Genomic DNA, 15,704 nt, shown 5'->3' with positions numbered 1-15,704 from the left:
CCTTCTACATATAACTAGATAAAGAACCCTAATAACTTTTATCACAGACACTGGGAATTACTAAATGATCCTGAACTAAATTAAAGACTAAGTACTGTAATATCTAAAACAATATATATGTGTGTGTATCTACAAAGCTAAGAACAAAGGGCTAGATTTTCATCACTGAGGTGGGAAGCGGGAAAAGTACTGGCTCGATCTTCTCACTTTGGGAGAAAGTGCCCACTAATGGCGGGATCTTCATTGCCTGTGTGAATGTGTGAGCTAGAGTCGGGCCACTTGACCTAAGAAGAGTTCAGAGGCAGCCACAGGGGCTGCCAGGTGCCAAGGCAAGCTATTTAAAAGGGCCACCTTTGGCCCAGTTAAAATAGGGTTTGGGGGTATGTGGGGCCAATGGGGTCAAGGGGCATAGGTTGGCATCGGGGTATGAGGGGTGGGTAGAGGGGCTTGGGTTGGCATGGACGTTGCATTAGGAAAATGAATTCTCCCATACCTGTGCACTTGACCTGGGAGTGAATATCTGGACTTGTGTGAGTCTGTGTGATTGAGTGAGTATGTGGGTGATTGAGTCTGTGTGAATGAGTGAATGAGTCTGTGTGAGAGCGACAACCCTTAGACTGGCATACACAAATACACCATTCCCCTCCTCCTCCTTCCCCAAAATCCTATTCACAAACCAGAATGGGAGAGGAGAAAAACCCAGGCTGAAAGGCAACCTGCTTCCAAACCCCACTTCCGTATGAATTCTGTCGAGGCCCGCTCAGAGTGTGTGCCACCAGAGGTGATCTCAAGGTCAGTGTTAGTTAACCCCAAATCCTTAGCTAGGCCCTGGTCCCCACCCGTTCCCTAGTGACCAGGATTTGGGGCATAGTCTATCTCTCTCTCTAGCTGTGCTTCCTAAGCAAATAGGCAAAAAAGATTTTGTTGATTAGTTCTGTTATTTGGCATTTTTAATCATTTTTATTAACTACTTTTTAAAAATTATCAATTTATTGCTTTGACATTTTCACAGGATCACAGAATTGTTACAGTGCAGGAGGCAGCCATTCAGCCCATCGTGCCTGCATTGGCTCTCCAAATGAGCAATTATCTCTCAGTGCCATTCTCCTGCCTTTTCCCCATAACCCTGCACATTGTTTCTATTTTGAATAATCACCTAATGCCCTCTTGAATGCCTCGATTGAACCTGCCTGCACCATAGTTAAGGCAGTGCATTCCAGACCCAAACCACTTGCTGTGTGAAAAGTTTTTCCTCACATCGCATTTGCTTCTTTTGCAAATCAATTTAAATCTGTGCTCTCTCATTCTCAACCCTTTTACGAGCAGGAACAGTTTCTCCCTATCTATTCTGTACATCCGCCTCATGATCTTGAACACCTCTATCAAATCTCCTCTTAACCGTCTCCTCTCCAAGGAGATCAGCTCCAACTTCTTCAATGTGTCTTCATTACTCAAGTTTCTCATCCCTGGAACCATTTTTGTAAACCTCTTCTACACTCTCTCCAAAGTGTCCAATTTCTTCCTGAAGTGTGGTGCCCAGAACTGTACACCATACTCGAGCTGAGGTCTAACTCGTGTCCTATACAAGTTCAGAATAACCTCCCTGCTCTTGTACTCTATGCCCCTATAAATAAAGCCTAGGATACTGTATGCTTTATTAACTGCTCCCTCCACCTGTCCTGCCACCTTTAATGACTTAAGCACAAATATACCCAGGTCCCTATGCTCCTGCACATCCTTTAGGGTTGTACTTCTTATTTTATAGTGTCTCCCCATGTTGTTCTTACCAAAATGAATCACCTCACACTTCCCTGCATTGAACTTTAACTGCCACCTGTCTGTCCACTCCACCAACTTGCCTATGACCTTTTGAAGTTCTACACTGTCTTTCTCACAGTTTACAATGTTTCCAAGTTTTGTATCATCTGCAAATTTTGAAATTGTCCCCTACATGCCAAGATATAGATCATTAACATATATCAAGAAAAGCAAGGGCCCAATACTGACTCCTAGGGAAATCCACTACAAACTGTCCAGCAGCCTGAAAAATATCCATTAATTATTACTCGCTGTTTCCTATTACTCAGCTAATTTTTTGTCCACGTTGCTACTGTCCCGTTTGTTCCATGAACTCACAAGTCTGTTCTCACAAGACTGTTGTGCAGCACTGTTGAATGCCTTGAATAAAGTCCATGTCCACCACATCAACAGCATTACCCTCATCAACCTTCTCTGTTAGGTCTTCAAAAAACTCCAGCAAAATAGTTAAACATGATTTTACCGTAAGAAACCCATGCTGGCTCATCCTAATCAACCCACATTTTTCCATGTGACTATTAATTCTATCCCGATTTTTAAAAAAATTCATGTTTAATGTTGTGCCAAACCTTATTGTTCTGAAATTTGCTCATCAGCAAAATGAGAAAAAAATTGAAATGTGGCCCCTCACATAAAAAGGCTGGACAACTCTGCTTTAAAGGCACTCCTGAAAATAAGACAGCTGGGAATGGAGTCGGGATTCCTGGAATTGGGACCTGCCCGCCATATTTTAAAGGTTTCCTGTATCATCCCGATTCGGTGGATGCCTGCTGATTCCTTTGATAACCTCAATGAAGCACTGATATCCAGAGATGTCAGATTCCTTGTTTCTACCCTAGCTTCTTGTGTCTGTCTTAGCAAAGGGCTGCAGACTGACCGAGATAACGTAGGATACCTTATTATTACATTAAAATGAAAGCAAAATACTGCGGATACTGGAGATCTGAAATGAAAACAAAAAGTGGTGGGAAAACTCAGCAGGTCTGGCAGCATCTATGGGGAGTGAAACAGAGTTAATGTTTCGAGCCCAATATGACTCTTCAACAGAACTAAAGAGAGGCAAAAACATGATCGGTTTTATGCTGTTGAAAATTGGGAGGGTCAGGAATAGGTTCGAGGGTGGGGGGATTAAGTTATAAAAATGTAATGGAACAAAAGGCAAAGAGAGTGGGAATGAAAGTAGTAAAGGAAAAAAGCATTGGTCCAGAATAGGTGTTAATAACAGAATAAAGGCCAGTGGTGTCTGAAAGCAGAACATGATACAGACTGTTACTAAAGGAGAAAAATACAAAATGGAGCACAGACAACATGCTGTTGTTGTCTGATGTACTGACCTCTACCTTGCAGTGGCTGAGTGTGAACTTTCAGACATTTCTTCCTACCGTACCCTCAACCATGACCCCACCACCAAGCATCAAGCCATTGTTTCCAAGACCATCACTGACTTCATCTTCTCTGGAGATCTTCCCTTCACAGCCTCCAACCTCATAGTCCCTCAAACCCATACAGCCTGCTTCTACTCCTTCCCAAAATCCACAAACAGGACTGTACTGGTAGACCACCTGTTCCTGCCCCACTGAGCTTATTTCTTCCAATCTTGTCTCCATATTTTCTTCCCTTGGCCAGTCTCTTCCCACCTACATTTGAAATTCTTCTGACACCTTACATTATTTCAACAATTTCCAGTTTCCTGGACCGAACTCCTCTTCACTATGAACATTCAATCCCTCTACACTTCCATCCCCCACCAGGACAGCCTGAAGGCTCTCCACTTCTTCCTTGAATGGAGGCCCGAATAGTCCCCATCCACCGCCAATCTCCTCTGCCTGGCTGAATTTGTTCTCTCATTGAACAATTTCTCCTTGAACTTGTCTCAATTCTTCCAAATAAAAATGGCGGTTATGGGTACCTGCATGGGCCCCAGTTATGCCTGTCTTTTGTGAGGTATGTGGAACATTTCTTGTTCCAGTCCTACACTGTCTCTTTCCCACAACTCTTTTCTGACGCATCAATGACTGAATCATGCTACTTCCTGCTCTTGGCCTGAATTGGAAAACTTAATCAATTTTGCTTCCAATTTCCACCCTCTCTCACCTTCACATGGTCCATCTCCGGCTCTTTCCTTCCCTCCCTTGACTTCTCTGCCCTTATTTCTGGGGATAAATGGTCTACTAAATCCCATTACAAGCCCACTGACTCCCACAGGTACCTCAACTATACCTTCTCACACCCTGCTTCCTGGAAAGCCTCCATTCCATTCTCTTCATTTCTCCATCTCCATCACATCTGTTCTGATGATATTGCCCTCCACAATAGCACTTCTGACATGTCTTCCTTTTTCCTCAATGAGGACTCCCCCCAACTGTCGTTGACAGGGCCCTCAACCATGTCTGACCCATTTCCCACACTCCTGCCCTCACCCCTTCCACTCCCAGAACAATGGTAGGGTTCCCCTTGTCCCCACTCCACCAGCCTCTGAATTCAAAGGATTATCATCCGTCATTTCCGCCAACTCTAGCATAATGCTACCGTCAATCACATTTTTCCCTCTCATCCCCTTCAGCATTCCCTTCTCATATTTTTCCCTCTCGTCCCCATCAGCATTCTGAAGGGACACCCTGATCCACTCCTCTTTCACCCCCAGCACCTCATCCCCTTCCCACAGCACCTTCCCATGCAATCACAGGAGGCAAAATACCTTCCCCTTTACCCCCTCCCTCCTCACCAAGGGCCCATACCTTCCAGGTGAAGCAGTGATATACTTATACTTCTTTCAACTTCATTTATTGTATTCACTACTTACAATGTGGTCTCCTCTACATTGCGGAGACCAAACACAGACTGGGTGACTGCTTTGCAGAACACCTCTGTTCAGTCCACAAACATGACCCTGACCTCCAGTTGCTTGCTATTTCAATTCACCACTTTGTTCTGGTGCTCACATTTTTGTCCTTGGCCTGATGCAATGTTCCAGTGAAGTCCAATGCAAGCTTGAGGAACAATACCTCATCTTCCGATTAGGCACTTTACAGCCTTCTGGACTCAACATGGTGTTCAACAACTTCAGGCTATGAATTCTGTCCTCCAATTTGTATTTGTTCCCTTAGTACCTGTCTGTATTTTGTTCTCATGTTTTTCATTCAGGTAGCACTGATCTTTATTCTGCTATTAACACCTACTCTGGACCAATGGTTTATTCCTTTTCAACTACCATTCCCACACTTTTTGCCTCTTGATCCAAGAGATCTATTAACTGAATCTCCCCTGCCATGAACCTATCTATCAGAGTCAGCATGGTTTTATGAAGAGTAAATCATGTCTGACTAATTTGCTAGAGGTCTTTGAAGATGTGACAAGCAAAGTGGATAATGGAGATCCTGTAGATGTAGTATATCTGGACTTCCAGAAGGCCTTTGATAATGTGCCGCACAAAAGATTAATACACAAGATAAGATCACACGGAGTTAGGGGTAATACATTAGCTTGGATAGACCATTGGCTAACCAACAGAAAGCAGAGAGTCAGGATAAATGGGTCTTTTTCTGGATGTCAAATTGTAACTAGTGGGATGCCATGGGGTTCGATCCTTGAGCCCCAACAAATTGTAATCTATATTAATGACTTGGATTCTGGGATAGAAAGTACTATAGCTAAATTTGCAGATGACACCAAAATAAGTGGGAAAGTAAGCTGCAATGAAGAAATAAAAAATTGACAAATGGATATGGACAGTTTAGGTGAATGGGCCAAAATTTGGCCCAATGGAGTTTAACGTGGATAAGTGTGAGGTTATCCATTTTGGTCATAAGAATAAAAAAGCGACTTATTATTTAAATGGGGAGAAACTTAAGAATGCTTCAGTGCAGAGGGATCTGTGTGTCCTTGTGCATGAATTGCTGAAAGCTAATATGCAGATAATAAGGAAGGCAAATGGAATTTTGGCATTTATTGCTAAAGGGATAGCGTATAAAAATAGGGAAGTGTTGTTGCAACTGTACAAGGCATTGGTGAGACTGCACCTGGAGTACTGTGCACAGTTTTGGTCCACTTTCTTGAGGAGGGATGTGGTTGCACTAGAGGCGGTTCAGAGGAGGTTCACTAGATTGATTCCAGGGATGTGGGGCTTGTCTTATTAGGAGAGATTGAGCAGTTTAGGTCTATACTCGCTGGAGTTTAGAAGGATGAGAGGAGATCTAATTGAGGTATATAAGATGATAATGGGGATAGACAAAGTAGACTTGGAGCAGATGTTTCTCCTTGTGGGGCATTCTAGAATGAGAGGCCATAGTTTTAGGCTAAGGGGTGGCAGATTTAAATCAGAGATGAAGAGGAACTACTTTTCTCAAAGGGTCGTGAATCTGTGGAATTCACTACCTCAGAGTACAGTGGATGCCAGGATGCTGAATAAATTTGAGGAGATAGATTTTTAATTAGTAATGGGTTGAAAGGTTATGGGGAGAGGGCGGGAAATTGGAGTTGAGGCCGAAATGAGATTAGCCATGCTTGTAATGAATGGTGGGGCAGGCTCGAGGGGCTGAATTGCCTACTCCTGCTCCTAGTTCTTATGTTCTTATCCCGGATCTTCCCTTTTAGCTCCACCTGACCCTCCCCCTTTTTCAACATCATAAAACCGATCACATCCTGCCTGTCTTCAGCTTCAAGGAAGAGTCATATTGATCACGAAACATTAACTCTGTCTCTTTCTGCACAGATGTTGCGAGACCTGCTAAGTTTTTCCAGCACTTTTTGTTTTTATTGTACCTCAATATTAACCTTAACAAGCTATTTCTGGACCTAGGTCTTGATGATTTGTCTTTTATCGGAGGCAAGTATTTTTAAAATTTGTATGAGCTTTATTAACATTAGACTTTCCTTTTCTAACATTCACTATCAGCACAGAATTCCTAACTGTGGAACAGTTATTAGCATTAAATTCTATCCTGATAATTCATCCCATTAAACCCTTTTCTTTAAGCCCTTTATATCTACACCCAGTTAATTTTACTCTTACCTTCCAATATACAATTTCTTTCTTGTCTCAAGGTAATTTTCTATCATTATAATCTCCCCAATGTAGTAATATGTTTTTCTTTCATACAGACATACATAGAATTATATAGAATTCCCAGAATAGAAACAAGACATTTGACAGAGGTACTCCATTGCTGATGTTAATGCTCCACACAAGCCTTCTCCCACATTGCTTCATTTAACTTTACAAGTGGATTGAAACATATTTCCATTGGTCTAAATATGAGTTGCACTGTCATTATGGTAGGTCTATGAACATATTAGCAGTCTAGCTGCAAGGCTTGGAATTTGGATTTACTTCATTCCCCTCTCATGGATGTTGCTTATCACTTGTTTTTTTTTTACAAATAGCACAAAATTACTATTAGCTAATCTCTTTCACTGTCTTCCTCATTACTTAGGTAACTAGATAGTATTTTTTTCTTTTTGGTAGTATTGATAAATATGAGGGTTGCTGAAACTTTGGATACCTAATTATCAGCATTTTGCATTCAGCAGATTCGGATACAGCACAGGTACAAGACCGGGTAAAGTTTCCTCCATTTTGTCCAACAACATTTTGGGCCGAATTTTGCCATCGGCGAGCAGGGGGTGGGGCCCGTTTGCTGATGCGTAAAATGACGCAGGATGACGTCGGGGGAACAACACCCCCCCATGTCATCCCGCCCCATTTAAATTTTCAGGAAGGTGGGGCCACAGTCAAATCAGCTGTGTGCCTGCCGACCTGTGAATGGCCAATTGAGGCCATTGACAAGATCATTTACAATTAAAGGACCTGCCCGTCCAACCTTAAGGTTGGCGGGTAGGCCAGGAGCTCCGGCAGGCAAATAGAGAAAACACGAAACCTCATCCACCAGCGAGTTGAAGTTTCATGTAGGGATTTAAAAAGTTTAGTAAAGTTTTAGTGTAATTTATGAACATGTCCCATCTCATGTGACATTGTCACATGAGGGGGACATGTTAAGGATTTTTTTCTATTTTTAATGTTTTTAGAAGTGTCAGCAATCTTCCTGTGGGTGCACTTAGCCTCAGGGAGATGTGCGCTCTTTCGTGCACATGTGCGAAAGAGCGCACTCTCGCTTTTGGGGAATCCCCCACTGCTCACACAGGAAGCGCATAGCGCTTCCGGCCGGATTTCACGCTGGGTGGGCCTTAATTGGTCCACCCACGTAAAATGGCAGTGAGGCCCGCATCTCTGGCAGGGATTGGCTCCCCGCCCGTCGGAGATTGGGTCAGGCCTGCCTGCCCGGCAGGCAGAAAATTCTGTCCATTAGCTGCATGTCAGAACATCATTTAATTCTGCCGGGAAACTATTGTTAAGCTATCACAAAAAGCTACTGAAATTAAAATTTAGAAAATGTGCAACTTTTTATCCCTCCTTTCTTGAGGGCAATAAACCATTCAAGAGTATAGTTCCATGAGCTCTCAAATTTTGTCCAAGCGGTAGGTTTCACCTACATAAATAGTAATTGTTAGCAGTTATTTAATCATGGGTGCCTGATCCTGTCCAAACCCCATGTCTACACAAGATAGCGAGCAGGAGATAAGCCGTGATTGTTTTCACCTCTCTATAACAGGTATAATGAAGCTAATCTCAGAGATAAAAACAAAAAAACTGCGGATGCTGGAAATCCAAAACAAAAACAGAATTACCTGGAAAAACTCAGCAGGTCTGGCAGCATCGGCGGAGAAGAAAAGAGTTGACGTTTCGAGTCCTCATGACCCTTCGACAGAACTTGAGTGAATCCAAGAAAGGGGTGAAATATAAGCTAATCTCAGTTTAATTCCAAAAACAAATACTCATTGTAATGTTAGTAAGCTACAGATAATTAACTCCTTGTGACAGAGTCAATAAAACTCACCGAAATCTCCACTACTAATCAGTTGTGTAGCATGTAATTCAATCTCAAAGAAATGTAGACCACAGTTTCTGACAAAAATGAATGCAATAGTTAGGAACCAGAATTCATACCATATATGTTGCATTTACAGGAAGCAACTTATGGTAGTTGGAAAAAGTAAAAGCAAAATGTGAATTGGTCACTAATTTAAGTTATAGTAATGTCAGCCACGCTGCTGTAAAGTAGAATGGCTTCACGCAAATAGAAACCTTCAGTCTCCATTCAGTAGTCACTTTTCTTGACCTGATAAGCCACAAAAAGCCACAAAATCTTGTCAATTCTCTCTACTAGCAGTCTGACTATTAATTCTGGTTCATTCAGGTTCCATCTTAGCTTTAGCTTCTCACATGGAGAACTCCATCACTGTCCAAGAATTCCATACCAATCTCGAGTCAAAAGCATTGTCAATAACAATCTTCTCATCATACCACTATCACCCAAAATAGATTATACCTTCTGAAGTGGTTTGTAACTTATATAAGAGCATATGTTGGAAAATGGGGGCTCAAAATGAATAACACTTTTGTTAATCACAGCATGAGTGCTACTGGTGAGAGTGAATTATATTGGTTGTTACATTGGTTTACTTTTCATAATGCACATAGATTGTTGTGATAGTACAATATATGTTTCAATTTCTTAGGTTTTAATTATTTTTAAATCTTATTTATAAAATCTTTCACGTAGACTCAGAGATCTATAGTGGAGGCAACATTTATCCAGCGCCGGAGTTCTACATCAATGCTGAGGGTGAAAAAAAATGCATAAAACATGTTAAAATGCCAGCTGTTTTACAGTCTTTTTTTATGAGCATGGTTGCACTCAAACGCTTACTGAATAAAGAAGAGCTTGGCCAAGTGCTAATAGTCCTGTTTCACAGTTAAATGACTCTCCCAAGAGCAATTGCTCTAATGTGCCCGATTACAGCAAGCAGTTTGTAAACACAATGCAGAGATAATTCTATTGAATAGATTAAACAATATTAAAATAACCTTGCAATCTTTATTACATAGGCACATTATGATTTGGCGATCAATGTTGCTTTGCTTTGGCTAAATGAAGAGGAAGATCAGGAAGTTCTTGAAAATGAGAAAGTGTGAGTACTACCTGTCACAGATAAAGAACTGGTTAGTAAATTATATTTTACAACAAGCCAGGCCACGTTTTACCATTCAAAGTAAATGACACAGTTACATTGTTTAAACAAGCAAGTTTCATAATTTCCTTGCTTGAAAAAAAGGACCTATCCATTTTGAAGGGACAAGAGTTCTCAGAGCAGAATGCAACACAAAACAAATAATCTGTGAGTACTGCCTGAAAGCAGTGCACCACTCTCTGCTAAAATTACCATTTGGAGAAGATTATGGCCCCAAAACAGTTCCTGTTAGAACTAGCAAAGATGTGTTGTTTGGAATTATTTTTAATTGTTAGGTATTTTGACCAGCGACAGTGAAGAAACAGCAATAGTTTCAAGTCAGGATGGTGTGTGGCTTGGAGGGGATCTTGCAGGTGGTGGCGTTCCCATGCAACTGTTGCCCTTGTCCTTCTAGGTGGTAGAGTTGGTATGCTTGGAAGGTACTATCAAAGGAGCCTTGGTGAGTTGCTGCAGTGCATCTTGTAGATGGTACACACTGCTGCCAGTGTGCGACAGTGGTAGGGGGAGTGGATGAAGATGGGATGTCAATCAAGTGGGCTGCTTTGTCCTGATTGGTGTCAATCTTTTTGAGTGTTGTTGGAGCTGTACCCATCCAGGCATGTGGAGAGTTTTCCATCACACTCCTGACTTGTGCCTAGTAGATGGTGGTCAGGCTTTGGGAAGTCAGGAGGTGAGTTACTCTCTGCAGAATTCCCAGCCCTGACCTGCTTTTGTAGCTGCAATATTTATATGGCTGGTCCCGTTCAGTTTCTGGTCAATGGTAACTCCCAGGATGTTGATAGTGGGGGATTTAGCAATGGTAATTTCATTGAATGTCAAGGGGAGATGGTTGGATTCTCTCTTATTGGAGATGGTCATTGCCTGGCACTTGCGTGGCATGAATGTTACTTGCCATTTATCAGCCCAAGCCTGAATGTTGTCCAGGTCAGGCGGCTTATGGGCACAGGCTGCTTCCGTATCTGAGGAGTTGTGAATGGTGCTGAACATTATGCAATCATCAGCGAATATCCCACTTCTGAACTTACGATGGAAGGAAGGCCATTGATGAAGCAGTTGAAGATAGTTGGGCCGAGGACCTAGGTTCCCTGAAGAACTCCTGCAGTGATGTCCTGGATCTGAGATGATTGACCTCGAACAACCACGTCCATCTTTCTTTGTGCTAGGTATGACTCCAACCGCTCAACAGTTTTCTTCTTGATTAGCCACAATTTTCGTTGTAATGAAAACAATTCTGGGATCTAAGTTGTTTTATCATGCAGTTTAGTCAGCTGATGAAATGTGTTAATCCTGAAATGTGTTAACAGTAGATTATTGTATTTTTTACATAAATGGTGCTGTAAGTAGTATATCATCCAGACAAAAGCATTGAGAAGAATTTATTAAGATGCCTTTTATGCACTAATTGATATGTCAGCACAAATTTAATCTGAATATGAAAACTAGTTTAATTGCAATTTATCTAATGCAGGTGGCGTGCTCTCCAATATTCATTCCTCATTTCACTCCTCAGCATTTCTCTTTTTCAGCGAATAAACTCTGTATATAGAGAACTGAAGTGGTAAAGTTGTTTCAGCACACTCCACAGTGCAGTATATTATGCTATTCTGAAACACCTGGTATGTTTCTAAACAGAGCCTAACTCCACCTGCATGTTTCTAGGTTAATTTCAAGTCATGCTGGCTCCAAGTACCCAAATGAAATGGAAAGAGAAGCAATGATCCTCTCTTCGTTTGCTGGAATTCTAATGGCAAGTCAACTTTTCATTTAGTGAATGGATGTATAATATTTTTTATTGTGATGAGTCTGAAAACTACATTTACATATATGAAACAAAAGCAGTTTAAGGAATTGCTCTATTGTAGTGATGTCAGTCATCCAACTCCATCATCATCTATGGATCTAAAACAAAATCTGTTTGTTAAGGATCATATACTTTATGCTCATGTTTGCCTCTTCTTCCCCTAGGGGTTTATTTTTAAAAAGTACAAAATAAAAAGTGTAAGTTTTATCACCAGTTCAGAAACCCATTCTAAATAGAGCATTAACATGGCTGTCATCATGAAAACACGGTATTCCCACATCCCACAACACTGAGGGAGATTAACTTCAGAAGTGCATGAGATGGGGGAGGGTGGATACCCTGTCTAGGATGGGTTGGAAAGGAGATAGGATGGCTAAAAAATAGCAGCTGATCAGCGTGGCTAGATGTCCCGTCTTGGTTTTCAGCACCAGCCATTTTGTGCGGCACGAACGGCAAACCAGAGCTGTGTCTATCATAGCTTCAATTAAACTCATTGAGGTGGCAATAGAAGGCCTCAAATTAGATGCCAAACAATTCTCCAAGTGGTGGCTAGAAATCGGGAGCCCTCAGCAATCACACTCGGTGAGTGGAGGCCTGGACAGTAATGAAGGCAATCAGCAGGCGAGGAAAGCCTTTGAAGGTATATTTGATTTTTTTGAACTGGCAGAACAGCCTCATTATGTGTACTGAAAAGTTGCAGGAGTTCATCAAGGGAGTGTGGAGAGGCAGGGTTGAGGTCCCTGTCACCTCGGGGCTAGGAATACAACTGGCATTGACTGGGCAATGAACCAGGCTGCTTCACCTGGGAAATAGGAGGGGTGCAGCTGGAATATGTGTACCATCACACCTAAAGGCCAACAAAGCATCGCAGTGACAGTATGCGCAGGGTCCCTGAGCACCAGGAGCTCACAGCCAGAGAACCAGTGCCATGGAGGAGAAGGAGAGATTGTTCAGAGCACAGGATCTGCTGGAACAGGCAAAGCTATCTGGCCCTGTCAGAAAGTCAGTGCCAGAGGAAACTGCGAGTCACCAGTGAGGTGGTCACGATATCCATACCCTTGTCAATGAGAAGCTCATACCTTACCCCACTTATAACCAGGCCCTGTCAGTAGCAGTCAAGGTAACTGTGGACTTGAATTTCTGCACCTCTGGATCATTTCAGGTCTCATTCGCAAATCACTGTGACATTTCACATGCAGCTGTAAATAGCTGCATCATGATGGTCAAAGATGCCTCTTTGCCCAGGCTGGAGACTACATCAAATTCCTCTCCGTCGGAACTCTGGGAGCACTTGGATTTGCTACAATTGCCATGTTCCCACAAGCCCGTGGCATCATTGACTGCTTTCATGTAGCTATCAGGGCACCCAGTGACAGGCTGGAGAGATTCATCAACAGGAAGCCTTACAACTCTATGAATATGCAGCTGGTGTATACCGACAATAAAAACTTCATGCATGTCTGTGCATGCTTTCTTGGAAGCTGACGCGATGCATATAATTCTCTGCCAGTCAAGCCTTCTGCTGCTCTTCCATTCCACCCCCCCGAAAGGTCTGTGAATGGATTCCAGGGTATAAGGGCTACTCTCTGAGGCACTGGCTCCTCACCCCTGTACATGCACCACAAACTGTACCCCAAAGATGTTACAATGACAGCCAGATGCTGAAGTTGTGCTTTCATTGTCTGAATGGTTCGGGAGGGAGCTGCCCTGGGAGTCCTCAATATTGACTCCAGACCCCATGAAGTCTCATGGCATCAGGGCAAACATGGGCAAGGAAACCTCCTGCTGATTATCATGTACCGCCCTCCCTCAGCTGATGAATCAGTACTCCTCCATGTTGAACATCACTTGGAGGAAGTACTGAGGGTGGCAAGGGTGCAGAATGAACTCTGGGTGGGAGACTTCAATGTCCATCACCAAAAGTGGCTCGATAGCACTATTACCGACTGAGCTGGCGGTGTCCTAAAGGACATAGCTGCTAGACTAGGTTTGTGACAGGTGGTGAGGGAACCAACAAGAGGAAAAAACATACTTGACCTCATCCTCACCAACCTATCTGCTGCGGATGCATCTGTCCATGACAGTATCAGTAGGAGTGATCACTGCATAGTCGCTGTGGAGATAAAGTCTCAGCTTCACATTAAGGATACCCTCCATCATAAAAACAAAAAAACTGCAGATGCTGGAAATCCAAAACAAAAACAAAAACAGCATTACCTGGAAAAACTCTTTCTTGGACTCGAACTCAAGTTCTGTCGAAGGGTCATGAGGACTCGAAACGTCAACTCTTTTCTTCTCCGCCGATGCTGCCAGACCTGCTGAGTTTTTCCAGGTAATTCTGTTTTTGTTTTTGTTTTGGATACCTTCCATCCTGTTGTGTGGCACTACCACCATGATAAATGGGATAGATTTTAAACAGATCAGCCATCAGCAGCAGCAGAATTGTACCTGAACCCACAATCTGTAACCTTATGGCCTGGCATATGCCCCACTCTACCATTACCATCAAGCCAGGGGATCAACCCTGGTTCAATAAAAAGTGCACGGGCACATGCCAGGAACAGCAGCAAGCATAGTTAAAAATGAAGTGTTAACCTAGTGAAGCTATAACACAGGACTACTTGTGTACCAAACAGCATAAGCAGCCAGTGATAGAGCTAAACGATCCCACAATCAACAGATCAGATCTAAGCTCTGCAGTCCTGCCACATCCAGTCACGAATGGTGGTGGACAATTAACAACTCACTGGAGGGGGAGGCTCCACAAACACCCCCATCCTCAATAACGGAGGAGCTTAGCACATCGGTGCAAAAGATAAGGCTGAAGCATTTGCTACAATCTTCAGCCAAAAGTGCCGAGTGGATGATCCGTCTTGACCTCCTCCGGAGGACCCCAGCATCACAGATGCCAGTCTTTCAGCCAATTCGATTTACTCCACGTGATACCAAGAAACAGTTGAAGGCACTGGATACTGCAAAGGCTGTGGGCTCTGACATTATTCCGGCAATTGTACTGAAGAGCTGTGCTCTAGAACTTGCTGCGCCCCTAGCCAAGCTGTTCCAGTACAGCTACAAAGCTGGCATCGACCCGGCTATGTGGAAAATTGCCCAGGTACGTTCTGTACACAAAAAGCAGGACAAATCCAACCCGGCCAGTTACGGCCCCATCAGCCTACTCTTGATCATCAGTAAAGTAATGGAAGGGATCATCAACAGTGCTATCAAGCGGCACTTGCTTAGCAATAACCTGCTCACTGACATCAAGTTTGGGTTCCGCCAGAGCCACTCAGCTCCTGACCTCATTATAGCCTTGGTTCAAACATGGACAAAAGAGCTGAATACCCAAAGTGAAATAAGAGTGACTGCCCTTGACATCAAGGTAGCATTTGACAGAGTGTGGCATCAAAGAGCCCTAGCAAAACTGGAGTCAATGGGAATCAGGGGGAAAACTCTCCGCTGGTTGGAGTCATACCTAGCACAAAGAAAGATGGTTGTGGTTGTTGGAGGTCAGTCATCTCAGCTCCAGGGCATCACTGCAGGAGTTCTTCAGGGTAGTGTCCTAGGCCCAACCATCTTCAGCTTTTTCATCAACGACCTTCCTGCCATCATAAGGTCAGAGGTGAGGATGTTCGCTGATGATTGCACAATGTTCAGCATCATTCGTGACTCCTCAGATACTGAAGCAGTCCATGTCCAAATGCAGCAAAATCTGGACAATATCCAGGTGTGACCTGACAAGTGGCAAGTGGCATTCGCACAACACAAGTGTCAGGCAATGACCATCTCCAACAAGAAAGAATCCAACCATTGCCCCTTGAGGTTTAATGGCATTACAGTCACTGAATCCCCCACTATCAACATCCTGGGGGTTACCATTGATCAGAAACTAAACTGAACTAGCCATATAAATAAGGTGGCTACAAGAACAGATCAGCGGCTAGGAATAGTGTGACGGGTAACCCACCTCCTGACTCCCCAAAGCCTGTCCGCCATCTAC

At 43.1% G+C, this 15,704-nt stretch overlaps 1 protein-coding gene across 6 annotated transcripts in view; it reads left to right on the top strand.

Annotated features, from left to right (window-relative positions):
• Positions 1–15,704, top strand: part of LOC121284813 (gamma-crystallin M2) — a 58,328-nt gene that overhangs the window by 8,132 nt on the left and 34,492 nt on the right. For all 6 annotated transcript variants that reach the window (XM_041200531.1, XM_041200529.1, XM_041200532.1 and 3 more), the window contains 2 exons: positions 9,764–9,846; positions 11,566–11,653. In XM_041200531.1, the coding sequence (XP_041056465.1) occupies positions 9,764–9,846; positions 11,566–11,653 (171 nt within the window). The remainder of the gene's footprint in view (positions 1–9,763; positions 9,847–11,565; positions 11,654–15,704) is intronic.

This window comes from Carcharodon carcharias, chromosome 12 (genome assembly GCF_017639515.1).
Source record: "Carcharodon carcharias isolate sCarCar2 chromosome 12, sCarCar2.pri, whole genome shotgun sequence".
Taxonomy (NCBI): Eukaryota; Metazoa; Chordata; class Chondrichthyes; order Lamniformes; family Lamnidae; genus Carcharodon; species Carcharodon carcharias.
Note: the sequence above shows the minus strand (reverse complement) of the source record. Positions and strands in the feature narration are given on the sequence as shown.